Here is a 26,735-nt window from a genome sequence, read left to right as displayed (position 1 = left end):
AGGCAGATACAGCCCTCTCGTTCTACTAAAGAATTTGATAATTAAGGTATATTTGGTAGAATTATTAGTAGTTAAATTATTTTAATTTTAAGAACGCGAAGATAATGCGCGCGGGTGCCCACTCGCTTACCGTGCCCACTTGCTTACCGATTACGTTAAGTTAACTAGTTAGTTAACAAACTTACTAACTATAAGTTACTGATCTGGGTAACAAGTCAACAGCTTAGTACTTATGAACCTGCATGTGTTCAAATTCAAGGTTCGGTTTATGGAAATAATATTTTGTGCTAACTCAAAATCTGTCAGTTACCGCGAGAGCCGGGAAGTAGTTAGGGTTGTGGTTGTCCTTGTTGTTAGGTTGAGAGCTACGCATGCTATTGGAGGACAGTAACTCTGCTCAGTCAAGAGGTGATCAGTTACGAGCAACATTTGTCATGAGTTGGATCTTCTCTTTCGACATTCGTAGGAAATTTATAGAGGTTGAAATTATCTTTCCCCAAGTCTCGATGGAAAATATTGCTAGTCATGGTATCTCTCTCGAAGCAAAATTTGTGACACCAACGCCTATGCTAAGTGATGAAACTCCGAAGGGATTGCCAAGATTAGGACTCCTGCTTTGCTGCTCCGCAGCTGGAGCAAAACGCCCATTCAATTTCCATGAATGAGCCGCAAGCCCGACACGTCCGCCCCAATCGCCGCTTATTCGCCTGTTCTGGCTCCGTGGACGAGGGTGTTTTGACACGGCCCTTGCTCTTGGAAGTACCTTGCGAAGGGGACGACGGGGACTGGCCGATTGGCCGCTTCTTGCTCTTGCTCTTGCTCTTACTCTTGTCTGTTGCATTGGCCGGACTGGTTATGATAGGTTCAGATACGGATCGGTTCGTCGAAGGCCGCGGCCGCTCCGAGGCGCAGGCATCACAGCAAAGAAACTCAGCAGGGTTCTCGAGCGTGCAGGTCGGACACGACCACGGCTGGTTGTACGACCCATCGTCTGATATCAAATTCTCCGGGTTCTGCTGATGCGACGATGCGCCCGGCCTGCTGCCATCTGCAGTCGGAGGCGGGGATAGTGTAGAACGAGGACCGGCAGGATTCTCCTGACTTGGAGGGATATATGAAGGTCCATACTTCTCGCGCTCCTCCTGCTCAATGAGATCGATGACCGCCTCCATGATCGCTCGCTCATTCGCATCGTCCTCTTCTGCCTTGGTTCGGAAGCCATTTCTGGACGCCTCCTCTGCCAGCTCAGCGCTATTGTCGGCGCCCGAGGCACAGCCCTTCATCACTTCGCTGCGTCGCTGTGCGGCAGCTGCAATGACTTGGCGCATGTCTGTACCACGTGCGATGGATGCGCCGCCGAGTCGCTGTCCCGACCCGGCGGCTCGGGCCCGTCGACGAGCTTCTTCCACGGGCATGTAGCGACCTCCTAAGCGATGACCCTTGGAGAGGAAGCCTTCGCCTGTATAACCCTTCATAGTGAGCTCCAGGTGCTCGTCCCGGAGCTGGTTCCATAGGGCATGGAATTTCTGATTATGTGGTCCATGCACAATATGACAGAGTCTGCAATATAAGTTAGCGACTGGATTTTGCAGTGGGAGTTTCAATGAGAGAGGGGGCTTCACTTACTCATGAAGCATAGTATCTACAATAGAATCCATGGGTAGGAACTGACGGTCGTCCCCAGCACGACGAAGTCGTAAGCAGATCTTTTGGCCATGGTTGTAATTAAGACCAAGAAGATGTCGATCTTGCGGATTCAACTCGGTCAGTAACCCGACCTTCCATTGTCGTCGGCGCATAATAGGCTTGACTATGGAAGCTACCTTCTGAAGCATGAGGAGTGCTTCGTCAGCCCGGGGACGCCTCTTGTCATGGCGGTATTCAGAGATGAGCGGATCTAGTTCGTGCATGGTGGCAAATGTGCTTGACAGTCAGGTAGCTGAAATGTATCCGCGCTGTAGTGCTAAGCCAAGATAACTCTGGGAAGAAAGCAGATGATCGAGTGAAAGTTATGTGATGAGAATATTAAGACGGTATGAAGTATTTATGTGCGAGGAACCTATTGCAGGTGCAAGCTACTACTTCCGCCACCCAGGAAATTCACATTTAAGAACCGATCACCAAAAGAGAGGCCCAAAGCTGCTAGAAAATAGGGACACAAGGATGCCCAGAGGTAAATGAAGGGAAGAAGTGAGATACTCCGGCCATAAATCAAATGACATTGAAGAAAGATAGTGAGTACTAAAGTTAGTAGGCAGAAAGAAAGGTGTTTCAACAATGCATGGATGGAAGGGACTGGCAGCCCGGATTGCTAATAGCCAGGCGACCTCAGGCACCCAGGCTTCCTACCATGTCACGTGCATTCACTGTATAGATCTGCAACCCTCTTCATCTGTGGCAGTCCCATGATGATCTCCTCCTAGTCATGGAAAAAATATACAATTACCAGGAAGACAGCCATAGTGAGCTTAGTTTAGAGAAAGGATGCCATGAAGCTTGTGCTGGAATATAATTTTTGTGGTCATCAACTCGACGAAGGATCTTGATATGCAACCCCAAAGCAAATCTTCATCAGAGACAATTCAGCAGCTTCACAAGGAGACAGGTACTGCGTGTGAAGGCCAGCGCAAGCAGCATGAGTCCTCTCTATTTGTGTTACGTCCCCGGCACTTTGTCTTCCAACCTTTAGTGAATGCATTGCTATGGTGGAACTAGTAAGCTACATTCACACTAAACTCTTGTCTACTTAATTTCTCTCCTCTTATCCTTGAGACACCCACTGATCCCATCTCTCCTCCTCCCAGTCATCCCTCAACAAGCTACAAGCTCCTACTCTACGTAACCCATATCATCGAACACACTCTTCGGACTAGATCACAACTCCACAGCATCTCCACCCGAGACAATCGCCAGTTCGGCCAACCGCCAAGATGCGTTGGACCGACGAGAACGAACAGATTGTACAGTCTTTCCCTCCTATCTCTCCTTCCCTCCCAGTTCTGGTGTATACTAACAGTGACTCTCCTTCTGCTTCCCAGCTCTGGAAGCTCATCTTCGAAACCCAAACCATCACCCTCGACCTGGACAAAGTCGCTCAGGCATGGCGTAAGTCAAACTCACCACTAAACCCTCCAGATCTACTACATAAATGTCCAATATACCACGATTTCGGAAGCTAATCAATCCAAATCCACAGCCGGAGATGACAAGCCCACTCCCAAGGCGATCGAAAGACACCTGGAGAAATACCGCAAGAGCGGAAGTGGAGTCAGCTTCCAGAAAGGCCAGCAGAAGCGAGCTGACACAGAAGCCGGACCGGCGACTCCTAACAAGAAACGCAAGAAGGCTGCTAAGAGCGCCAAGGCTGGCAAGGACGAGGAGGAGGATAAGGCGCCTGCTGCTGGTGCTGCTGCGGGCGATGAAGAGTGAAGCTCGTGATGAACAAGATGGGAGGACATTTCAGCGGGTTGCGAAGGTTGGGGAAGCTTATGAAGATTGGTGAAAGAGATTCAGTATTGAGAATAATCTGGGCGGCGTTTGGAGAGCGCGGTTCTGAGATATTCAGAGCGAAGCGTTATCTGGTTGACTACCTTGGCTTATTACCATAGTCGCTGAACCGGTCTGGAACAAACTTGCACCGGATGGTCAGACAATGCATGCTTTGCAAGTTGAATGAGCTCCATCTTACCCTTTCTTGCTATGGCTGCCTCGGTAATTCATTATGTTCATTGTGATAGTATCTTTTTCTATAGTAGAAAATATGTGCCCCTGTCTCGTAGCGGTCCTTCGGGGCAACTCTCATTTTTCCTCCACGAGCCAGGAACTGCTTTCATAACTCTTTGGCATGCCATACTTTGGGAACTCAACTTACAAAATCATCGGTATCATTAAATCCACCCACTACACCTATAGCAGAGATACGATAAATTTCAACAGTAGAATCAACGCTGTCACTAAACCTCCAGATGAGACAGGCGATGTCCGCCACTGCCCATCAGCATGAATGGTGCCCAGTAAAACGGACTCGTCCAGTCCAGTTGATCCAATATCATCTTCGGCATCTGAAGCAGCCACTCTGCATCCGGCACGAACTCGTCAGGACGAGGACCTCCGTCGTTAGTTGTTTCCGAGGTCCATGATTCCAGTAAATTATCCACAAATTGGCTCGCCTTCCAACTGTCAAAGTGGAGAAGCTCAGTCTGAGCATCCCTCAATGCATCCGCCAGTGAAAAATGCTTCTTTTCTTTGAGGTTCCGATAAAAGATTGTCATCATCAGCATGGATGCAATGTCGCTGACTTCCCACAGTGTACCCATGAAGGCTTGACATCCGGTGCCAAGCACGACGTGAGAGAAGGCCAAAACCTCACTGCCAATGGTTGCTTTTCCGAATCCACTCAAACATGCCGCGAAGACTATGAGATCTGCCTTGCTTTTGATCTCGGATAGATCCAGAACCCGGAAGTCCTCTCCGATCGAGATCGACGACATAAGAGGATTCTTGAAATCCACCTTGCCGTGAGTTCCGATGTGTAGGACGGACGATATACCCCTGATATATTCGCGAAAGTTCTTTCGTGAGAGACGCGACGCTTCAATTGGCCAGGTGGAGAATATCCGGGCGATGTTTACTGCCTCGATACCTGCCATGTGCAGATCATCCTCATTTCCGGTTCTTGTTTCTGCGGACGAGGATTCGACAGGCGACTTCGCAAACACCGTTACTGTTGGTTCCGATAATCGCGACGCCGACTGCCGCTGAGAGACATAGTACAAAACTGTCAGACTGGGGATTTGTGATACCGATGCATGTACAATCAATGGTTTGCCATCGAAGAGAAGGGCAGAGAAAGGAAATGCCGTGAAAGGCTCAGACACGGAAAAGACGACATGCGACTTCAGTCTGATCGTGCCTGCAAACGGTGTCAACAATACTGAGGATATCTCTGCGGACAACTCGTTGAGAACCCGCTTGCGGGTGTCTTCCTCCTCCCCTCGATACCCGGTCATTTCTCTGAGAATCTGCATGAACCGCATGGCAGGCATCTGCATGTCAACAGAGCGCGCAGCTCCGTGGTGAACTTTCTGAATTCCGTTCCTGGTAATCGCAAATGCCACAAAGCCTTGAACCCCAAAGGTGGCCTCTATCACTACTGCATCATCGTTAATATTTTGATAAAGTAACCGGGGCTCAACTGTAGAGCTCGCTGCAGCAATAAACCCAGTAGTAGCTGAAGAACTCCCGCTGCCTTCCAATTCACCAATCTCTTTCTGAAGCTGAGAGAGTTCTTCTTCTTGCTCGGAGCTGGGGCGGTCTAGAGCGAGCAGCACTCTGAGGGCTCGTTGCTTATATATGGCTTCCGAAAGTAAAGCCATTCTTTTGTCAGACTCTCCTTCGTCACCCGATCCAACTTGTAATGAGTCAAGTACAACACGAGCTCTGCTTTCTTCTAGGAAAAGCAATGCATGTTCTGGCCAGGAGATACTCCCAGGATGTCCATGCTTATACTGAGTCAACACGGCCAGCGGAACACCGGCCTCCTGGCAACGAAGACAGGCGCGTGCTAGATCCAAAAATATTTCGTAAGTCCACCTAGACATTGAGTTTCCAATCCTGGCATCAACATCAGTAGTATGTGTACGGCGGAGCTCAATGAGCTGACGTGCCTCGAGTAAGTGACGAAAGGCTTTTTGGGGGCAATGATTATTGAGCAAAATTGTGCCATAGTTCCCGAGTCGGTAAGAGTAATTGTAGATATTCTCGAAGGTCCAGTTGAAGAAATCCGGAACTATCTTTGTGATCAGATTGGCTACCCTGAATGCCCTCTCTAAGTCGTTTCCATGGATTGTAAACACCAGAGCATTCTCAGCTATAGCGGGGAAGGTGGTTTTAAGCGCCCTCCCCTGGAGATATTCTTCCAGGCTTCCTCCAAAGAGCATGTTATCACTGATGCCGTCCAGTATAGACCGGGCTTTGGCTCGGTCTCCGATGTGAGCACAAGCCAATATGCGGTACAAATCTCGCGTGTAAACCAGCTCCATCTGTTCAGCATCGCTCACAAAGCGGCGAAGAGTCTTTCTAGCTCTATCAACGTTTCCTTCCATAAGGTCTTCACGACTCTTGATATCAGCCGAAGCATACCTGAGTCTGATTGCATGATGAGCCATTGTTTCTTTCCACAACCCTCTTAGCCTAGTCTGGGAGTATCCGAATTCGGGGAGTGATAGGCCAGAGCCATTTTTCTGCTCGATAGTTGCGATAAAGTGCTGAAAGCTTTCATCCTGCTCAACAAAACCAGAAAGCTTCTTCTGCCAGTTGTCGAGGGCTTGGAAATCCTCTAGGCGAAGGAATATTTGGCTTATATTGGTCTCAAACGTCCAAAGCGTATTGAACTTACTCGCAAGTACGGTCTTCCGGTCAGCCATCCCCAACGACGTATCGGGTGCATCATTCAAGATTCTGTCGTATGTGTCACTGACAGAATCTATCATAGCTAGCGCCCTGGGTGCCACTATCTTTACTGCTGTGTCGTTGAACATATCGTGGTACGCCGCTGCCCGAGACATCAGAGTCTGAAATTTTGGAATCACATCGTTGATAGCATCAAACACCTCATATGCACACTCCCAGGCAGAAAGAGCAGTATCTAATCTGCCAAACCTATTCCACTCATGGTAAGCGAAGCGCATCATGAGAAGCCCGAGGCCATGTGCCATCAGTTCGTTTCCGGCTTCGACTCCCCACTTTCCAATGTCTTGCGCCATGGCTTTAGTCTTGCTTACCTCTCCTCTCGTTATACTGAGAAGAATTCGGTGAGCATCAGCTAATCGAGTATTGGCCTCGTCTCTGGCAAAGAGAGCATGTGCTTGGTGCAACTTTTCCTCGGCCTCATCAAGTAAGCCAACGTTCTGTTTATTCGCGCCGCGGAGATGACGTTGTTCGTTGTGTAAGCAGCAGGCCTGCCGAAGCAATGTTGCGGCCTGACCTCTCTTGCACTTCCCCTTTTGAAAGAGACTCAGCGCCGATGCGTAACAATCCCTCGCCTGTGATGTGTAGTCGAATTTGAGATCGAAATCAATGGGATCCCATAGGGTATCCCCCCCGACTGCTGATGAAGATTCTACGAGTACCATATTGAGAGAGATTGGGCTTGCAAATGGAGGGCTCAAAAAAGCATCGCCTTCCATAAGCTTGCAGTTGGCCATTCCCACCTGGTCTCCTCGGCCTTCGTACACTCGAAATAGGTCCATCAAAGCGGCTGCCTGGTTTGGATGTTGACAGGCTATGTGTAAATCGACTATTGCCCGCGACAAATATTCGGCGATGGTAGTTGCACCCCCAGATTCTGCCAGGCCCCGGTAGTTGATCAAGAACTTGGCGCTCTCCGGAATGACTGTTTCCCAGTCCAAAGTATCAGAGCGCTTCGACGGAAGACCTGGGAATAATGGATGATATGTAGACACCAAGTTCCTTGTTTGCATCGGCAACCATTGCACCGCGCCTAGTATTTGACAGAGAAACTGATCACGAGGACTGCCCGAAGGGAAGTGTCGCTGGAAATTCTCTGTAAACTTGGCCATCATAGCATTTGGTCCAATAATGTCGCTGAGGGTGTTAAGATTAATAGGTCTTCCTCTCTCGTGGAAGAAACGAAGCGAAGGTGGATAGCGCCGATAGTGATCGCATAGTAGAGTGTAGTTGGTATAGCGCAGACCCCATTCTGGAGGTAGCTGGCCGAGAAGATTGTACAGAATGTTCAAGCTTTCCTGGGCGTCTCGTAACCTGCCTGTCAGAATGGAGTAAATGGACAAGCATCGCAGGTACTCTGCGTAAGGCTCTGGCTCAGGAGTGGGGTCACTTGGCTTGGCTTGCTGCAATGCCTCCCAAGCAGCATCCAAATCCCCGCGATATTCCTCGGCGAAAAGTGATCGACCGCAAAGGTCGAGAAAGAGTTCAAAGTCCATGACCGTTGCGTTTGCTAGTGTGGTTTTCGTGCAGGCTTTCAGCAGTCAAACATGTCAAGAAGAGAAGTTAGAAACCCTCTGGGATGAGGGAGTCTGGAAATGATGATGAACTCGCTAAGATTGTTGGCTTAGGCTGCCTTCGCCAGGAATTACTCGATCTGGCAGGAATGGGGATGGATTTCAGCCGCACTGATCGAGCCCCGCGCGGGCCGCCATGTCAAGACATGTCAAGACATGTCAGGAACATGTTAAGATATCCACTGGACCCATAAATACCTTGTTGTCAATTGACTCTGATTGAGAAAATCTTACGCCACTCCGTACTGCACTGGACATTATCTTCCAGAGTCAAGCTTCTCCATTTTACAAATCATGGCAGCGAGTGACGACTCTTCCTTCTATCTCTATGGAGTGGGCGAGAAACCAGAGGCTTTGACCCTTGGCTCCTTGGTGCTGGAAAAGTATTGGCAGCCACTGGCAGCGCGTCACTATACTCATGATCTGCTCAAGTAAGGCAGTCAACGTCAACCTAAGCACCTTACAGTGTTAGCTAACTATTTGCGCAGTGAGGAGGCTTTGCAAGAACATACTTATGCAAGTGACTTCGCCAATGTGGTCTTTCGTGGTTCCTCTCGCACTTCTCCTGGTTTTGGTCTCAGCGGTGGCGATATAATTGATCTCCGTCTAGCATATAACAAGGAGCTCGAGCGTATAGTCACCGCAAGGAAGGGGAAGCGGATTATTCTGAAAGAGTATGTCAATCTGCTGCCCATACAGATATCTGATTCATGGATTGCTCAGACTCACATATGGGTCATAGTCCGGAATCCTTCCTTATGACTTCGGTTCTCAATACTCCACAAGCACAGCAGAAACTCAAACTTTGGCTCTCCGCAGCCCGCAGCTCCTATCTTCTCAACTTCAAATTCGCGCGCCGCCCGAAGATCTGGTTTCTAACCGGTCTATATCTTCTGGAAGGTACCCGCACGATTGTGTCACGGAGCCAGTCAAATCAAGTCTCGGTAGGCATCTCATCTGCGGTCATTGGGGCACTGTCGAGTGTGCCTGTGGGCGGCTCGGTGAAGCTGGGCCAGGGTACATCTTGGGAGGTTGCCATGGAGGTTGAAGATGAGCACGTCTGGGCAGCTCAGTTCCGGTTGCTGGATGCCAAGTTTATCAAATTGGGTAGCAATGGTGTGGACGGGGTTACGCTGCCAATGTCGATGGGGCTATATCGAGACATCATGTCGGTGAACACAGTTCGTGGTGGAGGAAGAGATGGAGTTGAGTTGCAACTCCTGGGTCAAGAAGATGAAGAAGATGATGGAGATGAGCAGGAGAATGACTCAGGCGACGATCAGGACAGCCAGGAGATGGCGGAGTATGAGAAGCGGCTGGAGGATACCATTCGGTTGTTCGAGAAGGCGCCGAAGCGCTTGCTGGGGTAGCTATACTCCATAGGTCCACGTCTATCTTGTATCTTTTGACATTAGGAAACACAGCAGAATTGTGTACGTTGAGTTCCGTCTGAAGTGGCGTGCACAATCGTCATGTTTGTGGTTGGAACATAGTACCAAATATACACATATACTTCTGGCTTTTGATAAGGCTATACTTGCAGCATGAGTGTGTCATCCAGACTAAACATGATTAGTTCAAGATGAAATCAAAGTATCGAAGGTAGTGACACATTAACACGCCAATATTTGATGAATACATATACAGGAATGATCGGGGATGGTCCATCCATAGGGCGAAGACGCTCATGTGACCGGCCCGCCGATAAGTTGGAGGATCCAGTTTATTCCTCGATCTCTTTATCCACTACCCACCCCCATCTCCATCCAACGGCTGCCCCGTTTGAGTGCAGCAAACCATCATCACCATGACCAGTGACGACCAGTTCTTTTTCGACTATGTAAGTTCTACTCTTCTAGCCTGCACATTTACCGCTCACTGACACGATTTTCTTCTTGCTTGTCGCAGCTGGCATCGATACCGCATGACGTAAGGCGATATTCTCATCAGGTCGCCGATTCTATCGATCGTCAAGTCGACCACGCCGCAAACGCAATTCGTGATACCCTCTCCAATCAGACATGGCTGCCTCCTACGGTCCGCCCTTCACCCAAGTACCGACCAAACCCGGTCATATCACAGTCTTTGGTTGATCGCGTGCATGGTTGGGTTTTGCATAACCGAGCATGGAGCGCGGCGATCCTCGCTTTCGTTGGAACCACCTGCGTCCTATATTATGGTAACAAAAAGTTTAATGGGAAACGGCGGCGAGCAAGGAGGGCCGGGAATGGCGCCCGCAAGGAGATCGTGGGTATGCATGGGACCAGAACCTGAATGACAAGCTGCGCAAACATCTAACTTGTCGCAATAGTTATCGCGGGATCGGCGCACGAACCGATGACTCGAGCGATCGCATCTGATCTTGAGCGTCGGGGATACATCGTCTATGTTACAGTCTCGTCCAGCGACGAAGAACAGATCATCCGAAGTGAAAGTCGTGAAGACATCCGGTCCCTCTGGCTTGACCTCTCCACCGTAAGAGCGAAACACTACTTCCACTTCCGTCTCCAAACACCCTTGACTAACGCAACCATCACGGCCACAGACATCCCCCAACCCGTCTGGAATCCACCCCTCCCTCAGCGAAATTCACACTCTCATCACCCAACCACAATCTCCCATCGCCGGCCTCCAGCCTCACACCTGCCAGCTGAGCGGGCTCATCCTAGTCCCCTCGCCCAACTACACCAGCGGCCCCGTCGCGACAATCCCGCCGTCAACCTGGATCGACACAATTAACACGCGCCTTCTCTCCCCTATCCTCACCACACAACTATTCCTCCCCCTCCTCCATGTCCGCAACAATCACAGCACCATCATTGTCGCCTACCCCACAATCTCCTCGTCTCTCTCCGCGCCCTTCAGCGGGCCGGAAGTCGCGACCATCCGCGCGCTGTCCGGGTTCGCCACCTCCCTCCGCCGCGAGTTGACATCCAATTCGAACCTCCACGTTGTCGAGCTGAAGCTCGGCAACATCGACCTCGGACCATCGTACCGGACCCTGCAGGGCCACATCGCCGGCACGGAGGTGCTGGGCTGGAGCGTCCAGCAGCGCTCGCTGTATGCATCGCAGTACTTGAATAGCATTGAGGCGCGGCCCGCCGCGTCGGCAGGCCCGAGTCTCATCCGAGGATCTTCTGCACGCACCCTGCATTACGCTGTGCAGGATGCGTTGGAGGCGCCGGCCAAGAATGTGTTCGGCCGGCGCGGCAGCAAGAAGGCCGTCATGTATGTCGGACGGGGCGCAAGGACGTACAGCATAATCGGGGACTGGGTACCCGCAGGATTGGTGGGTTGGATGTTGGGATTGCGGTCGTCGTCGTCGTCGCAGCAGCAGCAACAGCAGCAGCAGCTCCATCACCACTTTCAACCGCAGCAGACGACTTCCTCATCGTCGCCACGGGAAAGTTCGACCAGCGCGGGGAGTAGCAGTGAGACGAGCAGCTGGGAGCGGCTTTGATAAACTGCCGACATCCCGTGAATTTCGCTAAATTTATAAATTAGGGTATACCTTTTCCCCCAATACCCAGCCTCACCTTGGCTATCGCTGTGAGCTTTTTCTTGGATCTAATACCATTCTCATCTCATCTCATCATATCAGATCATATCCCGCAAGTATGCATTATAATGAAGCTATGAATGTTACCCGAAACCACAGAAACCATAGTTCTCTGATCATAGAAAACCAATCGCTCCCCTTTCTTTTAAACATTACAATATGATTCCCCCTACATTTGCCCCCTGCCCAAAGCTATCCCACCCCAGCTGTGATCTGTTTCAAACCTGCAAAGTAGAAACCTCGACCACCTCCGGCTGCTCATCCTCTACCACCACCTTCCCCGAATCGCGCACCGACCGCTTCAGCTTCCCATGTGTCAACCGGCGCCGCAACCAGATGGCGCCCCACGACAGGAAAAAGAACACCAGGATTGCCGCGAGAATGGCAAAGCAGTAGCCGGTGACCTTGCCGCTGTGCTGGCCATGGGCGCCGGGGTCGAGGAAACTGTAGGTGTAGAAGCCCTCGGTATGATAGGTGAGGTAGGCCAACGAGACGTAGAGCAGGAGGATGAAGATGAGGACGGCCAAGCTGAGGAAGGGGTGGGGGTTAGTGGTGGCGAGGAGAATCTCCAGCAGGGCATAGAGGGAGTTGAGGCCGTGTTGGGAGATCTTTACGACATCATTGGGTCAGTTTCTGACGAGAACAATGCACTCGTGTTCGTTTTCTCGGGTTCAGGTTGGGAACAAAGAAGAACGAAACTCTGTTACACAAGGTCTTGGGGATCAACTTACGTTCTGCCAAGCAGGCTCGACGGTGGTATACCACGGTGGGGAGTAGAGGATCCCCCAGAAGACGACGGTGACGAGGAAAGGGTAGGTGGTGACGGTGGTGTAGAAGAGCCCGTGGAGGGCTCGCAGGGCGCGCGGCCCGCGGTCGAAGAGCACCGAGCGACCCGTCAAGGCGTAGCAGGTGGTGTGAACGGCGGCGGTGAGCATGTAGAAGCCGATGCCCCAGTAGGTCAGCCAGGTGAAGTAGCTGAAGCTCTCGCCGATCGCGTAGCGCTCGCCGTGCGTGCCGTACCAGCCCCAGATGGTGAAGATGGTGGTGAAGATGTAGAGGGCGATCAGGCCGCGCAGGCAGGCCAGCGCCAGCGGGGGAAGCAGCCACGATGTCTCGTAGACGTGCTTGTGGTCGAGCGCGGGGTCGACGCCCAGGAGGTCGTAGATCGACCGGTTCCGGAGTCGGTTTATGATGGACATGATGACTCTCCTGATCGTGCGTACAGCTGGCCTGTCTGTTGGGATTAGGGCTTTGTTGAAGCTGATCGGTAGATCCTCTTCCTCCCCCACAGTGCGTCGTGAAGAAAAGAAACGTATAGGTAGGTAGGCAGGTAGGGAGCCCTGAGGTTAGGTGTTTGCGCCAGGAAAAGAACGATACTTCAGCAAGACTCGACTGACTATCTGCCTATAGCCCGAATAGCAGAGATTTTATTAGGAGCTCCCATTGCGTGGAGAGTCGGAGTCCTTTCCTTTCCTTTCCTTAGTTTAGTTGTTCGAATGTCTTTATTAACCTCGTGCTGCTAAAGCCTAAGCTTCTGCGGAGTACGGCCGAGTTCGGCGCTGATTGGACGGGAGAGCGAGTCTTTGTCTCCGCTGGAGATGAAGAACCGCGTTTGCTCCTCCCACTAAACTAAGGCCAGCTGATCGGTGTTACATACCTTATTACTTATCGTGGTCTCTGCTACCTTTTCGTTCCTTTTTTTTTTTTTTTATTTTTTCCCCTCCTCTCGCTCTCTCTTCATATATTTTCTCTTTCTGCCCCGACTCATCACGGTACTCCGGTGACTGACCGGGTGCGGACTGGTACTTAGGAACTAGACAGTACCCTAGCGCAGACTTTCCAATGGTGGGTGCTTAGGGCAGAGACTCAGAGACAGACAATTGAATTTGCTTAGTGGTGCCTCCGGGCGGGCGGCCCTCCAGCATTCCAACGGCTGTCGTTCAGACGGACAGACGAACAACGGGGTTTGAGGGGTTCTTGTTGTGTCTCATGTCTGCAGCTCTTACCGTGACCTCCTTTCCCCTGTTGGATTCTCCTGTTGGTGCATGGTGCATAATGCATAGGAATTAGCTACCTTGTAAGTTAATCGATCGATGTTGGTCTTGATGGCAACAAGAGAAGCAATGTCATAGTGAGCACTGTGAAATTCCAACTCTCATCCATCCCATCATCATCATATGTGACGGGACTCATGGAACCCGTGACTGGCGGATGCTGGGCTGTCTCAATCTGGATTTCCCCCGGCGTCTTGAATTCCGGCCGAAGGACAACCAATCACGGTTCAACTGTGCCTGGTTTCGGACCCCCCCCAAACCAGGAAAAAGCAATCTAGACCGGAGACACTGCAGTATCGATAGATTAATCAGGCAATGAGATCTTGAAGCCTTGGAGCCACTTGGAAGGCTTTATTGACTCATCCCGCACAGCGAACCATGATCTCCATAAGGAAAATTTTTATGCTTGACAGTCCGAGTTGTGAGAGTTGTAAGTCCGGTTGGGTGAACTTCTGAAACAAAGGGGGAGGGGGGGAAGAAGAGAAGAACAAACTTCAGGCTGCCCGTCCAGTATTTAAGTCTAAAGATTCTAAAGATACATACACTAGACAGTGCACCTGCCAGCAATGGCTGACTTTATGAATCTATTGCTTGAAAGGGGCCACTGCGAAGAGTTAAGTTGTAAACTATTCAACGGGGGTGCCTAACTGGTCGGAAGAGAAATCCCACGGCGCGTCCCTTACTGGGCATCCGACCTGCAGCGCCCAGCGATTAGTAGTACTCAGTAAGTCAATAGTGAGTACGGAGTAGTGGTGGTGGTGATTTAGTCCAAGGAACCATGCAGCAGAAACGCAGTCCTAGAGAAACATGAAGCACCGCCAACAGCCACTCCATGGCAGCTCTTCTCCGCATCTCGCATCTATCTAAAGTCAAATAAACTCGAGCTGCCATTGCGACCGGGGGAATACGAAGAAACGGCAGGAGGAGAGGGGGGGAAATAGAATTGAGAGGACATCGACTTATAAATAGTACAATGGAGTAACTCAAAGTCTGGTTCGGACTCCACTGAGCAGTCGCCTCCCCAAGGGTGAACCCGACTATCACCCAGTAGCGGTGCGTAGTGACTAGGTAGTGACAAGACCGCGCGACACTGGCCGATGTTTCGTGAATCGTGATGGGCGAAAGTTCGACCCATTGCTTCTGGAAGCTGGGATTTTCCCCGAGCGCCCTCAATAAACCGAACAATAATGCCACAGCCATCGATGCGGCCCCTGACTGATTCGGGTGGAGGATATGAAGAGCTAGAGGGGAACCTGGAAGAAAGCGGCACATCAATCAATACGTCTGAATGGCGACAGTCGCTTTGAGACGTGGATACACCAGGAGATATAGAGACAATGCGATCTCTTGATCGATTTGAATAGTTGTAATTTTGTCTGCCGTGTGCCCCTCCAGGGTAGAAAGACAGCTGGTTTATAAGTCACATAAGTATCAGAAAATCCACAAATATCGCCTATCTGGGAAATTCCTCTTTGGCTCGCTGGATCCATGCAAATGCCAAGCAGTGAGCAGCCCAGCCCATAACGTAAGGGTGAGAACTGAGGAGGAGAAGGAGAAGGGGGGGGGTGTGGAGGGGGAGAAGCTGTCATCATCATCTTTTTCTTTAGTGCTCAGCATGCAATACTTTACAGCGAATGAGTGTCTGTACAGTAATTGATTTCCCCCTGAAACGGGGCCGGCCCCTGCAGACTGCAGAACTGCAGCACTGCAGGTTGTAATGACGTTACGGGCGGCGGCAGCAGCAGCAGCAGCAGCAGCGCAGTTAGCAGCAGAAAAGCGTGGAGACTGCCCAGAACACCGGTTCTGGTTTGGCGATCGTCAGGGCGTAACAAGTAACCGGCTCTCCCCCCAGTCGTTAGTTTCTTGGTCTCTTTCTCTCTTCCTCTCTCTCTTTGTCTTATTTTCTCCTCAATCTTTCTATTTTTCTTCTTTCTGCATACTTACATCCTGTGTTGTGTTTGTTCCTCGATCTAATTCCCCTCCCCTCCCCTCCCCTCACCCATGATGCTTCATTAGCATCGCTTCGTCTTGTCAGTACTGTACATATCACGGCCTTGTTACTACTCACCCACTTCTCTCGCCCAGTACGGTACAGGTCTCCAACACCCAACAGTTGTTTCTCACCACAGTCGCCGCCACCGCCGTCGCCGCCAGATAATCAACCGCGCCCCTCATCTACTCCGTCTCCTGTTCTTCGTCCTGTTCTTCGGCTCCTGAATCCAGGCTCATTCGCTTCAAATTGCCTACTTGCGCCCAGTTCCCCTCACTTGCCGCAATCCTCGTTCCACCCCACGGGGCTGTCATTCCTTTTGTCGTCCGTCCACCGTTGTCCTCTGCAATTTCGCTCGGCGCACTTCCAACTCGCATCTACACCGACCGTATTCCAAGATCGCCTGTCGCACGCCCTGAGGTCAACGCTTGATTGTGCTCTCACTTCGCTTGTGCGAGTCGGTCGATTGTTTGCCAAATACCCAAACCATTGATCCTCAATTAATGGACCTGATTGCCTCACGAGTTGGAAATCGAGCTCTTGTGGTGACATTTGGATGAATTGGGTTCTGTGATCGCAGCAACTGGACGGACATCGGCTACGACCATGGCCGCCCGGCCCAGATTTGGTGAAGTTCGCTCCCCCTCCCATGATACCCTCCGCAGCGGGGCGCCCTCCCCGCGCATTGAGCATTACGATGGTGAAATTCCTCCCGCGCTCTCCCCGCTCGATGCCTTTGCCGCCCAAGGCCGCCTTCTAGCCCGCCAGTTGGAGGAATCCGCTCGTAGGAACCGTCGCATGAGCCGATGGCCTCCCTCCAGCGTGGCACGCTCCCTTTCGCAGCCACGACCGGGCTATTTTCGCTCGGCTTCTACTAGCGATGCTCGCGGGGGAAGGCGCAATGAATTGTCGAGACAGCCAACGCAGAAGATGAACCCCGAGGTGGAGGAGCCTAAGTTTCGCCCACAGTCCGAACATCCGCGGCTCAGCGCCATCTCACACCTGTCAAGTGAAGTACCAGATGAAACGGAGGCGCAGGAAGAACAACACGAGATGCCGGAGGAAACAGAAGATGACGATGCCACCTCGAGGAAGGAATCGACTGCTGATGTGTTTGACTTGCCCCGCTCCAATTCTCCGGACAATATCAGTGCATACAGTGCCCCCGAAGGACCCCGTCGCTTCTATTCCGTTGCCCCCTCCTGTGCTCCTTCGGAGAGCCGCACGCCTCCGGCAGGGGTGGTTGTGATGCCCCCATCCCGAACCTCGTCTACCGACTCAGCTTCTCATTTAAACATTCCGTCGCGTGGATTGGCCCTGTCAGCCTCTCCTCTCTCGCGGCCATCGAGTGGTTCCCGAGGTGGCCAATTTGAGAGCTCGGATGATGATTATAGCAGCTCGACTGCCGGCTCGACGTTCTCGAAGCCACGAAAAATGTCCTCCAGCAGTGCGATGTCTATGCCTTACTCGCCCATGTCCAATGTTCAAATTCGGTCTCATCCTCGATCTCCATCCATAAGCTCGGAAACCTCAAACTACGGGGGTCTGTCTCGCCCGTCGTATAATTTCTCTCGGCCGTTGAGTCGGTCTGGCACGAGTCTTTCGGCTCCCGGACCGGTGTGCTCATCGGATGGCATACAGAGCACCATTAACCGCGGACACAAGCCCAGCCCCATCAGGGTGCCGTCTCCATCCGATTTGGCGTTACATCCGCATGAGGATCCCTCATCAGCTGTGTCGTCTTACATTCATACAAAGTATGCTTTACCTCGAGGACGCGCCGTCTGCCGTGATTCGGTTGTCTTCTCAGGCCTGCAGACTCCGCACTTTGAATGGCAAGAACCGCTGTTCGAGAGTCCCGATCGCCAGGCCCCTGCTGAGTCCTCTCGATCTCGTCGTACTCCGTCCCCATCGCCATCAGGCAAAGAGTCAGTGGTTTCCAAGTCGTGCTCTATGCAGGAATCACCCAGCTCGTCTCGGAGGCTTTTGACCCCTGAGCCGCCGCTACCGCAGGCAACTTCTCTTGCGCCCAGCGATCGTACAAAACCTCCAAGGCGGACATCCACCGAGTCTGCTACGGCAGAAATCATACCATCGGAGCCACCAGTGAGCGAACCTGCACCACCCGCGCAGTTGGAATCCGAAACAGCCAGGAATGACAATGCCAACGATACTACTTCTTCTGCTGGCTCTGAGTCCACTATTCGCCCGCAGACAGCCAGGACGCAGACTACATCAGCGCCCATCACAGTGGATGAGCACGTAACCAAGGGTATCGAATGCCACGAGAAAGGATCCCTCAATGAATCTACGTACCACCTTCGCATAGCGGCCAAGCAGAATCATCCTACGGGGATGTTGCTCTATGCGTTAGCCTGCCGCCATGGCTGGGGAATGCGGCCGAATCAGCAAGAAGGTGTACGGTGGTTGCGCAAGGCTGTCGACTCCGTCGGATTAGAGCTTATGGATGACTCCAATCCGTCGATACCTGTTCGCATGAGAGAACTTCAGAAGGCTTACCGAGCCCAATTCGCCCTCAGTATCTACGAACTTGGCGTGAGTCATCTGAACGGGTGGGGTATCGAACAGGACAAGTCTTTGGCCTTACGCTGTTTCGAGATTGCGGGTCAATGGGGCGACGGTGATGCGCTCGCGGAGGCCGGGTTCTGTTACGCAGAAGGCATTGGCTGTAAGAAGGACCTGAAGAGGGCTGCGAAATTCTATCGCCAAGCGGAGGCAAAGGGAATCAACATGGTTGGGAATAGCTGGTACGTCATTAAAATGCATTGTGAGAAATGGACGTTTTTGGCTGACTATTCGTGTTTCCAGGATTTACAAGGACAAGTATATGTCGGACGACAACCCGAGCATCAATTCGCGCGGTCGTGGCCGCAGTCAACGATCTGGTACAACACCCGACAAGAAAAATCGCAGCAAGTCCCGCACTCGCAGTCTCTTCCACCGGAAGAAATCAGTTGCTACTGAGGCCTGAAATCTGTGCTGCCTTCTTTCGAGATCAAAGCGTTCACTAGCAACTGAAAAAAAGCCGTGTCCTACCTCAAGGTGTCGGTAGTATCATTGCACATGTTTGGTTTGTGACATTCACGTTTGTCACCTTATCTTCTTCGTTACATATTCTATCTCCCCCCCCCTTTTTTTATTTTCAAGTATCTACTTGCCTTGTTGCGACATCGACCCCGTGAGGTACATTTCACCCATTCCTACTGTTCCCATTCATTTTTTCTCATTTTATGCTCCCTTGTGGCTCAATCATGCTTCCCCCGTCGATTTTCACTTGCAACTTGCTTGGCAAATCGAAAATTTCGACTTGGTCTTCTGCGTCTCCCAGGCCTTTGCTGTGGGTCAGAGTCTCTCTTCGTCTCACCATTTCATCCCTATCTTTGAGCAGGCCTTGCCAACTGCTCCGAATGCTGGCCCGGAGAACGATCATGCATCAGTTCTCTGGGAACCAATTTGCGGGCATCGATATTCGTTTCTTGGATACCCATCATTAGCCCTTAATCACTGTGTGATATTTCGATTCGTGACTCTCCTTTGTTTAACTGACTCCGACCTTGCAACCCTCTGGGTCCCACACTCTCGTTCCATCCTGTCTATCTTCTCAAGTACCTTTTTTTTACCCAGAATATATCTTATCCTCTAAGTAGCCGAGTGAGCGTTATCGGCCAACGTCCAAGCTGGTGAAACGATTTATCTTATTTATTGCAATTGGACAGCAGCAGCAGTTCCTCTGCCATGGGTGCGCATGGTCCCTGCTTGGCCGCGTATTTAATTTAAATCTTCAAGGTTCCATTGTCTAGTGCCTGGGCTTGGCTGGGTATGATTGCAGCCATGGTTAATTTGGGACTGCAGGGAATATGAAACCACCGTCGAGACTTCAGTTTTGGACTTTGACTGAGAATCGAAGTGATGTAGAATGCGATGCTACGGCGAGAAAAGCAGCTTTGGATTTAAGTATGTCACACAACTTAATAGGAAATTGGTTTGAGAGAGTTTCAGGATTGAGAAGATTAACTTATTATTGTCACTTTTACTTTCAGTCATGGGAGAGAAGCAAATCGGGAGGGAGGGAGGGAAGATTCGGAAAAGGGAAAAAGAGTGGAAATGGGAAGGGCTGGACTGGACCGTGACTACAACTAACAAACTAACTAACAAACTAACTAGTAACTAACAGACAGTTCTAAAAGAGACTCTATATGGAAGGCGGGAACTTACTCGGGCGGGGCTGTCCGCGTGCCCGCTTACATTCCTTTCTTCCCTCCTCCTCTTCCTCTTCCCTCCGTTCCCTCCCTTACCATCATCAATCATCAATTACCATCCTTCACTTCTCCACTCTCATCAATCTGTCGCTCGCTTGTCTGATTGGCAATCTCCGTGACTTTCCGGGGTTTCCAAGACATGTCTACGAACATCCCTGAACTTCCAACTCCTGCCCATTATTGGTTGCAGATCGTCAGAGCCATCGGAGCAGTGGCCGAAAGCAGTCACAGTAGCCACACTACTTAAGGGATTGTCCAGGGATTGTCCAGGGATTGTCGCTTTTATTGATTAAATGGGATTCACTGGAAATTCCTCTAGCAGTTTAGTTGCATCGCTCCGGCGGTTCTGTCCCACACCAGCTGGCCCCCCAGAAGGCCCTCCCCCCCACCACCCCCAGTAAGCCCTGATCGTCCGGGGGAAATTGGGTCTTCCAGATTTCCAGTCCCCGTGCTCACAAACCTTGGCTCACTTTTTAGCCTTACCCCGACTGGTCATTTAGCTTGTTTGTCGTCTTTCCCCTCTTCCTTCTCCTCCTTCCCAATCGCTTCCTTCCTCCGACTGGATTGATATCTCAGCCTCGGTTCAGAGTCTACCTACAGCCGGAAGCTGCAGGTCAAGAGGCACACTGCAGATATCATGGATGTTCATCAGTTCATCATGAGCTGTTTTGCTGGGAGCGCGTGGCGAACGACCCTCCATCTGAACCTTCCTCGATCGACCCGCGGGATGCTAAGTTCGGAGCAGGGATAGTCTCTGCTGGCTCGCTTCTTGCACTGTTACATCCAGCTAATTGGTAGCGGCGCCGCCAGCTGCATAGTCTGCCTGAGCATCGCTCCGCTTGAAGAGGGTCCGCGGCGTTCCATTCTTGTCGGACATATTGCTGTTGTCTATAACATGTGAAGATCGCACTGCTTCCTCCGAGACCCAGATCTATCGTCGGGGGTACTTAGGGGGGAGAACCGCTGTTTGTTTTAGTCGGTCTCAAATCCGTTTCTGGTCATTGTCATCCCTTGCCAGAGACTTTTCGAATTGCCCTCGTGGGTACCGTGGTTTCTCGGTCAACTTTAATCTCCTGCTGCCCCTGCGTGTCACTTGACTGGAAGTTGAGGCTATGTATGTACCGCATCATTCCAGATCCATCCCCGAATAAAAGTTGCTCTTGTGCCATCGCGGCTAAGACTGATCTCGTTGCAGTCGTATTGACCCTTGCTTAAGACTGCTCGACACTGGCGCTGTGCAACTTCTGAAAGGAACATTTTCTGTCCCAGCTCACTTCTCTCGGGTCGGGCTCTTCTTTCTGCTTGGGAGGTGAAAGACCCCGCATATGTCACACAGACATCATCCATCCCCAGCGAACCAGCAAGACACAGACAACCCCATCTCAGCATGGCAAGTGACAGCAAGCCCCATGTCGTTGAGACCGGCACTGTGCCGGCCGCTGCTGCGACAAAGCCCAGTTTCGGGAGCCGCGTTGCGGCTCATTTCAAGCGGTGGTGGTGGGTGCACCTCATCATCTTGATTGTGGTGGTGCTGGTGGTGGTACTGCCGGTGTATGTTGCTATCCTTTCTTCACTGACAACTATTGCGTTCAAGCCTGACATGATCGAACCAGAGTTTACGTTGGTTACCCCAATATCGCCCAGCATGATATCAACAAGTCAACCTTGAATATCACCAGCATGGCAATCAGTGATCCGACGCCCAATTCCTTCCATTTGCAAGAGACACAGGTTATCGGGTCTAGCAGCGCCTTCAAGCCCAACATCTACTCCTTCGGTGCCGCCATCAGTCTTCTGGGCGGAGCTCCCTTCATCACAGTTCAGATTCCCAAATTCAAAGCACATGATGGCGTCCAGGTCGATGTCGACCAAGACGTTAACATCACCGACGTGGCGGCATTTACCGAGTTCAGCAAGGCGGTCATGCTAAATGAGGAGATCCAGATGAGTGTGTACGGCAAGGCTGATCTGAAAGAGGGTAGCCTGCCCAAGACGAAGATCACATACAATAAGACAACAACCATCAAGGGTACGGCATCCACCCATCAAACTCAACGCATTGGCTCACAGTCAGCAGGTCTCAACAAGCTCAAGGGGTTCGAGCTAGTTGATCTTACCATCTCGACTTCTACGAAGAGTGGAAATAATGGCAAGGGGACCGTCTACATCCCCAACCCTTCGCCCTTCACACTCACTTTGGTTAGAACCCTGTCTCAGTTTATCATTTAGTTCGCGCTGTCTACAGTAGCTAATGCTTTCGCTAGGGCAATGTCACACTTGACCTATCCGTCAATGGCACTGCTATTGGCCAATCCTACCTGACCGACCTCACCATCCGCCCCGGCAACAATACCCTTCCCATGACTGCCAACGTTAGCACCCTCACCGTGGCAGGCATGCTTGGTAGTTATCCCACTTTGATGCTTCCCGTTGACATCATCGGCAATTCGAGCGTCTACAACGGCGAGGAACTAACGTATTTCGCCGACGCTCTAGCTGCTAACACACTCAGCGTAGAGCTGAACGTGACGAAGGCATTGGGAGGTATTCTTTAGCTTGGGGTCATCGCTTTCTTGGGAAAGTCTAGGATAGGAGATGAAAAGTTGAGGTGGGGGCCGTCTATCTTGCTCGAAAATGGTTATCCTGTATATGTTACATTAATGCTTTTCTTTTGTGATATGTTGTGTCATGACGAGGATTGATGAGTGAAATGGTATCTATGCTAAATGGTTATATAATAAGGTTTACTGCTATGAGGATGAATTGAAAGACCTGTCATCTGTCATCTGTCATCTGAACACCTAAAAAAAAACATCATGCTTCTAGATGTGGTCCCCGTTGCTTGCGCGCCAGATGACCGCGTGCGTGTCTTGCTACTTGAACCGGCTGGCCCATGACCACCTCCACCGGGGCACAGCTTCGACAACGGTGAAAAAGCAACTGCAAACCTTAATCCTGTCCCTGTGGATCTCCTCGACCATCATCGACCCGGATCTCTGGTGAACTCAACTCTCTGGTGTGTCCGCCTTCGCCTTCGCCTTCGCCGTAGCCTGCTGTCAGCTAGTAGTCTATGATTAATGATGTGGAGATCCACGCCTAGAACAATCTTTCTCCTCCCCCCTTCTCCTCCCCCGCCTCCGCCCTTCCCTGTCACTGTAGCTCCCCCCGCCCCCTCCCCCCCACACACCTAGGGAACGATATCCGGGGTCCAACGCTATCCACTAGGCAAAGCTCATGCTTATTGGGTTGACAGTGGCCATTCATTGTAGTGGATACCGTACCATGGGGCCGGGAATTAGGTTTTCAGACTACCTTACCTACTCGTAACATGACACGCTACTTGATTTGCCCAGTGCATCTATCATCATCAGCATCATACCATATCTGCCATTGTGTGGGGTTGGTACCCGATCCGGTGAGTTCGCGGATGGGTATTTTACTCTTTTTTGGGGGAGGGGCGGGGATGGGTGGAAAGTTAGTACAGTACATTGATGCGTTAATGCATCGATTCCTTGTAATATTGTCTGTTGTTATGTGGGGGCTTTTTGTTGGGGAGATGAAGTTCAACACTCTGATGGAGAAGAGATTAGATGGATTAGAATGGGATGAGCTTAGAAATAGAAATTACTCGGTCGTTGTTAGGTATATATTGTTGGGTTTAGGGGGAATGGAGTTATTGGTTGAGTTAGGGTTAATGCTTTCTGTAGAAACTGAACTAATGGTGGTGTGTGTGTGTATTTGCATGTGTGTAATGCCGCTTTAAATGTCTTGAGTGCGTGTGTCTTATTGGAATGGTCAATAAACTTAGGTCAATAATCTTAGATAGCTATATTGTGTGGTTGGAGTCTACGGGGAACAATATCATCACAGCCAACTTCTCATCTCGCTTATACCGCAGGGTATACCAATAAACATACAAGGAATGCAGATAGCGAGAGAGAGAGAAAGAAAGAAAGAAAAAAAAGCACCAACAAGCCGAATGCAGCCACATCTCTTCACCGTTTCTTCTTCCTCTCCTTCACGGTCTCTCTTCCCAGCCTCACCCGAGGAGACAACAAAATCACATATCATGCAAACTCTCATATCCAACCTCTACTAAGCTCTTTCCCTTCCCGCCGCTCTTATCCCCACCAATATGCCAGTAGAACAGTCCCCCGAGTTTCATCCTCGTCACGAACTTCGCCTTCAGCTGCACCGTCCGCGGGGTGTCGTACGTGACGAACCCGCCATCCACGCCACCGACACAATATGCCGCGCCGGCTTCCTCGTCCACGACCTCTCGCGCACCGGGTCGGGGCAGGTCGCAGTAATCGAAGATCCCGTCCTCGCCCCCGCAGCCCACATATCGCTGGCCTGGGCCGGAACAACCCAGGAATGACCGGCCGTAGACGGGAATCCCCAGCAGAAGCTTTTTGGGATCGATGGGGTGGTTGTTGAGAATGTAGGCAATGCTGGATTGACAAGACAGGGTATTGCTGCTCGCGTTGGGATGCGAAATACCCGGGGGGGCCGTGAGTTGGGCGTGGTGACCGGTTTCCGGCGTCCAGGATCCCGTGAAGTCATAGGCCATGATGTTGAGGAGGTCCAGATAGGATTGGGCTTTGGAGAGATCGATGTGTCGCAAGAACCAGGGCGATGCGGGGAGGGCTGATGTTACAAGGTAGCGTGGGGTCGGGAGAGACTTGCGGATTTGGGCGAGGAGGCGGATATAGTCGGCGCCTTGATGGGCGTCCGAGGGGTGTTCCCAGTCCACTTTTTGAGCAGTTGTTAGCATGGAGTTGCAAGTACGTTGCGTAGAAAACAGGGTTGAGTGGTATTAGAAAGCGCGGAGCAGAAAGAAATAAGCTTACCATCTACCCCATCTAGGCCGTACTCGTCTACCAGTGCTCGGGCAGTCCGCCCAAAAGTCTCCATACAGGATTGACTGCGAGCCACGCGCGAGAAATTTTCACTTCCCTTGCCGGCGCCACCGATAGAGAGAATGAGTTTCAGTTTAGGATACTTTGGCTTGAGCTGGGCGAAAGCCCGGAGACAGCCGGTAGTGCCGTCCACGGGCATCTGTATGTCGGCCCATTCGTCGCTCAACTGGATATAGTCAATTTACAACCCAGAAAAAGAGAGCAGAAGATTACTCACATAGACGGTACCATCTTCTTTAACCCTATGAGAGGAAGCAAAATTGGTTAACATCCTCTGTATGGGTTCAGGGCCCGAGGGCCAGATATGGGTGCTGAGTGGCTACTAGTACCAGGCAAATGCGTAGAATATATGCGAGACAAATCCCAATCGCAGCGAGGAAGGGGACTGTTTCTGATAAATGCGCCAGTTGGGATAGTAAGCCGCATTCAGATAGAAGGGCACCTCATAAGAGCTGCTGCTGGAGCGTTCGGCTGCTTTGCGACGCCAGTGTGGGAATAGTGCGGAATTAGAGAACATAATGAGGTGGGGGCCCTAGGAGGGCGAGGAGGATGCGGGAAACAATGATATTGAGCTTAGCAAGCCCACAATCGATGACTAGAGCCTCTTTGGATCCGATAGAGAGACAGAGCGAAAAAGTGACGAGAGTGAAGGCGAAGGATGAAGACGAATAGACTGGTTGAGAATGGCGTCACGTGTGTGGGATATGGGCAGTGAGAGGACGAAGTGATTGTTTTCTTGAGCTTCTTGTAGTTCTCTCGTCGTCTGGACAAACTAATTATGTCTGAGCCTCCTGAGCCTCCTACACCCACGACTTTGTGTCAGTTATCGGAATTTTTATCTGAACCTATCGACTCATCTGTTCGATTTTTCTGGAAGATTGAAATCCCTCACTCGAACCGGGCAAGAATAAGACAGAGACGGACGTGGAAGGAAAAAGGGTCAGAGTTAAACAGCAAGACCGAACGAAGCGAAGTGACAGAAGTACAGACTCTCCCAAAGAAGGCAACCGCAGGAGTTACCTAGTAAATAGTAGCAGTTAAGTTAGTACTTGACCTACCGTAAGGTACATTCAAGTTAGTTCTTCTCCCGTTTTGCGATTCCATTACTACTGGTACAGTACTAATAGTCTTAGGGAGCCCGGGTACGCTATTTCTAGGGCTTCCTAAAAGTTAGTCAATGCGGCGGCGGACAAATCCTCCACCTCCACCATCACCACCACCATGATGATGAGAATAATGATAATGATTATGCCCAGAAGTGAAGCCAATCACACGGCCCGTCTAGGCAGAACAGGCAGAATTTCAGGCCTCAGTCGCAATTCTCTCAGTCACTCACACACACTCACACACACCTCTATCTCTTCGTGTTGGCTCGTCGGATCAGAATCAGCCCCAGACACGGTCCGAACGTCTGGCTCTCTCCCCGCCTATGACAGTTCCAGGTCGGACGTCCTTTTTAAGCCATCGGGCGGGTCATTGGCTGCCTTCGAGGCTTCATTCTGACTTGAGCACAACAGCTCCGTAAGGTATCTTCAGTGCACCAACGCTCAGAGCCTGTTTTGATGGCATTTGGGCTCTTTCACTCTCTGGCTTGGTGCCAACACCTCAATTCCAGGTGGATCAAAGACAAGAAATGCGACTGATCCCATGCAGCCATGAAAAAAGGATCGACCGATGACTGAGCTCCGGCGCCGAATCAGCATTGCAGTTGTGCAAGTAATATTAGTGCTTCTTGGGCGACATGGGCCGCTGCTCATCCGCCATCCCTCCCTCTCTAATCAACTGCTACGAGTAGTTAGTTCACAGGTTTCTTGATCGGTCGTTCCGAACCAGACTGGATAATCGATGTAATGGGGAAATGCATTTTTGGTTTAACATTTGTCTTGGAGAT

At 51.1% G+C, this 26,735-nt stretch overlaps 10 protein-coding genes across 10 annotated transcripts; 5 read left to right on the top strand and 5 right to left on the bottom strand.

The window, feature by feature from the left end:
- Positions 1–494: 494 nt before the first annotated feature.
- Positions 495–2,256, bottom strand: BO95DRAFT_379053 (metalloendopeptidase WSS1). The gene is made up of 2 exons (XM_025583310.1): positions 1,627–2,256; positions 495–1,560 (listed from the first exon to the last, which is right to left on the bottom strand). The coding sequence occupies exons 1-2, from the start codon at positions 1,908–1,910 to the stop codon at positions 603–605; spliced, it is 1,242 nt and encodes a 413-aa protein (XP_025447361.1). The 5' UTR covers positions 1,911–2,256; the 3' UTR covers positions 495–602.
- Positions 2,257–2,930: 674 nt separating this feature from the next.
- Positions 2,931–3,453, top strand: BO95DRAFT_379051 (uncharacterized protein; the record flags this gene model as incomplete). The annotated part of the gene is made up of 3 exons (XM_025583309.1): positions 2,931–2,960; positions 3,039–3,105; positions 3,197–3,453. 3 exons carry the CDS (start codon positions 2,931–2,933, stop codon positions 3,427–3,429), a joined length of 330 nt encoding a protein of 109 aa, XP_025447360.1. The 3' UTR covers positions 3,430–3,453.
- Positions 3,454–3,953: 500 nt separating this feature from the next.
- Positions 3,954–7,767, bottom strand: BO95DRAFT_403466 (CHAT domain-containing protein; the record flags this gene model as incomplete). The annotated part of the gene is made up of 1 exon (XM_025583925.1): positions 3,954–7,767. The coding sequence occupies exon 1, from the start codon at positions 7,581–7,583 to the stop codon at positions 3,954–3,956; it is 3,630 nt and encodes a 1,209-aa protein (XP_025447359.1). The 5' UTR covers positions 7,584–7,767.
- A 438-nt stretch (positions 7,768–8,205) lies between these two features.
- BO95DRAFT_379043 (uncharacterized protein) lies at positions 8,206–9,547 on the top strand. Its single transcript, XM_025583308.1, has 3 exons — positions 8,206–8,473; positions 8,531–8,716; positions 8,785–9,547. The coding sequence occupies exons 1-3, from the start codon at positions 8,337–8,339 to the stop codon at positions 9,410–9,412; spliced, it is 951 nt and encodes a 316-aa protein (XP_025447358.1). The 5' UTR covers positions 8,206–8,336; the 3' UTR covers positions 9,413–9,547.
- Positions 9,548–9,797: 250 nt separating this feature from the next.
- On the top strand, positions 9,798–11,720 carry BO95DRAFT_115272 (DUF1776 domain-containing protein). The gene is made up of 4 exons (XM_025580405.1): positions 9,798–9,882; positions 9,951–10,293; positions 10,354–10,517; positions 10,588–11,720. The coding sequence occupies exons 1-4, from the start codon at positions 9,850–9,852 to the stop codon at positions 11,500–11,502; spliced, it is 1,455 nt and encodes a 484-aa protein (XP_025447357.1). The 5' UTR covers positions 9,798–9,849; the 3' UTR covers positions 11,503–11,720.
- BO95DRAFT_115268 (uncharacterized protein) lies at positions 11,610–13,145 on the bottom strand. Its single transcript, XM_025580404.1, has 2 exons — positions 12,333–13,145; positions 11,610–12,209 (listed from the first exon to the last, which is right to left on the bottom strand). The coding sequence occupies exons 1-2, from the start codon at positions 12,798–12,800 to the stop codon at positions 11,820–11,822; spliced, it is 858 nt and encodes a 285-aa protein (XP_025447356.1). The 5' UTR covers positions 12,801–13,145; the 3' UTR covers positions 11,610–11,819.
- Positions 13,146–14,241: 1,096 nt separating this feature from the next.
- Positions 14,242–15,187, bottom strand: BO95DRAFT_115264 (uncharacterized protein). Its single transcript, XM_025580403.1, has one exon. The coding sequence runs from the start codon at positions 14,925–14,927 to the stop codon at positions 14,385–14,387; it is 543 nt and encodes a 180-aa protein (XP_025447355.1). The 5' UTR covers positions 14,928–15,187; the 3' UTR covers positions 14,242–14,384.
- A 950-nt stretch (positions 15,188–16,137) lies between these two features.
- Positions 16,138–18,767, top strand: BO95DRAFT_115261 (uncharacterized protein). Its single transcript, XM_025580402.1, has 2 exons — positions 16,138–18,413; positions 18,475–18,767. The coding sequence occupies exons 1-2, from the start codon at positions 16,252–16,254 to the stop codon at positions 18,635–18,637; spliced, it is 2,325 nt and encodes a 774-aa protein (XP_025447354.1). The 5' UTR covers positions 16,138–16,251; the 3' UTR covers positions 18,638–18,767.
- A 2,178-nt stretch (positions 18,768–20,945) lies between these two features.
- On the top strand, positions 20,946–22,702 carry BO95DRAFT_478294 (uncharacterized protein). Its single transcript, XM_025590029.1, has 3 exons — positions 20,946–21,476; positions 21,539–22,124; positions 22,190–22,702. Exons 1-3 carry the CDS (start codon positions 21,313–21,315, stop codon positions 22,478–22,480), a joined length of 1,041 nt encoding a protein of 346 aa, XP_025447353.1. The 5' UTR covers positions 20,946–21,312; the 3' UTR covers positions 22,481–22,702.
- Positions 22,703–23,844: 1,142 nt separating this feature from the next.
- On the bottom strand, positions 23,845–25,361 carry BO95DRAFT_403449 (glycoside hydrolase family 18 protein; the record flags this gene model as incomplete). The annotated part of the gene is made up of 4 exons (XM_025583924.1): positions 23,845–24,677; positions 24,776–25,010; positions 25,062–25,116; positions 25,174–25,361. 4 exons carry the CDS (start codon positions 25,359–25,361, stop codon positions 23,986–23,988), a joined length of 1,170 nt encoding a protein of 389 aa, XP_025447352.1. The 3' UTR covers positions 23,845–23,985.
- Between the last annotated feature and the right edge of the window lie 1,374 nt (positions 25,362–26,735).

The sequence above is a fragment of the Aspergillus brunneoviolaceus genome (assembly GCF_003184695.1).
Source record: "Aspergillus brunneoviolaceus CBS 621.78 unplaced genomic scaffold BO95scaffold_3, whole genome shotgun sequence".
NCBI lineage: Eukaryota > Fungi > Ascomycota > Eurotiomycetes > Eurotiales > Aspergillaceae > Aspergillus > Aspergillus brunneoviolaceus.
The sequence above is the reverse complement of the archived record's forward strand: the minus strand, read 5'-3'. Positions and strand labels throughout refer to the sequence as shown.

Coding starts and splice junctions, on each gene's coding strand:
- BO95DRAFT_379053 (XM_025583310.1), bottom strand. CDS start 1,910: ATGCACGAACTAGATCCGCTCATCTCTGAATACCGCCATGACAAGAGG. Junction 1,561..1,626: donor GTAGATACTATGCTTCATGA/GTAAGTGAAGCC, acceptor CTTATATTGCAG/ACTCTGTCATATTGTGCATG.
- BO95DRAFT_379043 (XM_025583308.1), top strand. CDS start 8,337: ATGGCAGCGAGTGACGACTCTTCCTTCTATCTCTATGGAGTGGGCGAG. Junction 8,474..8,530: donor TATACTCATGATCTGCTCAA/GTAAGGCAGTCA, acceptor CTATTTGCGCAG/TGAGGAGGCTTTGCAAGAAC. Junction 8,717..8,784: donor AAGCGGATTATTCTGAAAGA/GTATGTCAATCT, acceptor TATGGGTCATAG/TCCGGAATCCTTCCTTATGA.
- BO95DRAFT_115272 (XM_025580405.1), top strand. CDS start 9,850: ATGACCAGTGACGACCAGTTCTTTTTCGACTAT. Junction 10,294..10,353: donor CGCCCGCAAGGAGATCGTGG/GTATGCATGGGA, acceptor TTGTCGCAATAG/TTATCGCGGGATCGGCGCAC. Junction 10,518..10,587: donor TCTGGCTTGACCTCTCCACC/GTAAGAGCGAAA, acceptor TCACGGCCACAG/ACATCCCCCAACCCGTCTGG.
- BO95DRAFT_115268 (XM_025580404.1), bottom strand. CDS start 12,800: ATGTCCATCATAAACCGACTCCGGAACCGGTCGATCTACGACCTCCTG. Junction 12,210..12,332: donor TCGAGCCTGCTTGGCAGAAC/GTAAGTTGATCC, acceptor GATGTCGTAAAG/ATCTCCCAACACGGCCTCAA.
- BO95DRAFT_115264 (XM_025580403.1), bottom strand. CDS start 14,927: ATGTGCCGCTTTCTTCCAGGTTCCCCTCTAGCTCTTCATATCCTCCAC.
- BO95DRAFT_115261 (XM_025580402.1), top strand. CDS start 16,252: ATGGCCGCCCGGCCCAGATTTGGTGAAGTTCGCTCCCCCTCCCATGAT. Junction 18,414..18,474: donor AACATGGTTGGGAATAGCTG/GTACGTCATTAA, acceptor TCGTGTTTCCAG/GATTTACAAGGACAAGTATA.
- BO95DRAFT_478294 (XM_025590029.1), top strand. CDS start 21,313: ATGGCAAGTGACAGCAAGCCCCATGTCGTTGAGACCGGCACTGTGCCG. Junction 21,477..21,538: donor CTGGTGGTGGTACTGCCGGT/GTATGTTGCTAT, acceptor TGATCGAACCAG/AGTTTACGTTGGTTACCCCA. Junction 22,125..22,189: donor CGCCCTTCACACTCACTTTG/GTTAGAACCCTG, acceptor TGCTTTCGCTAG/GGCAATGTCACACTTGACCT.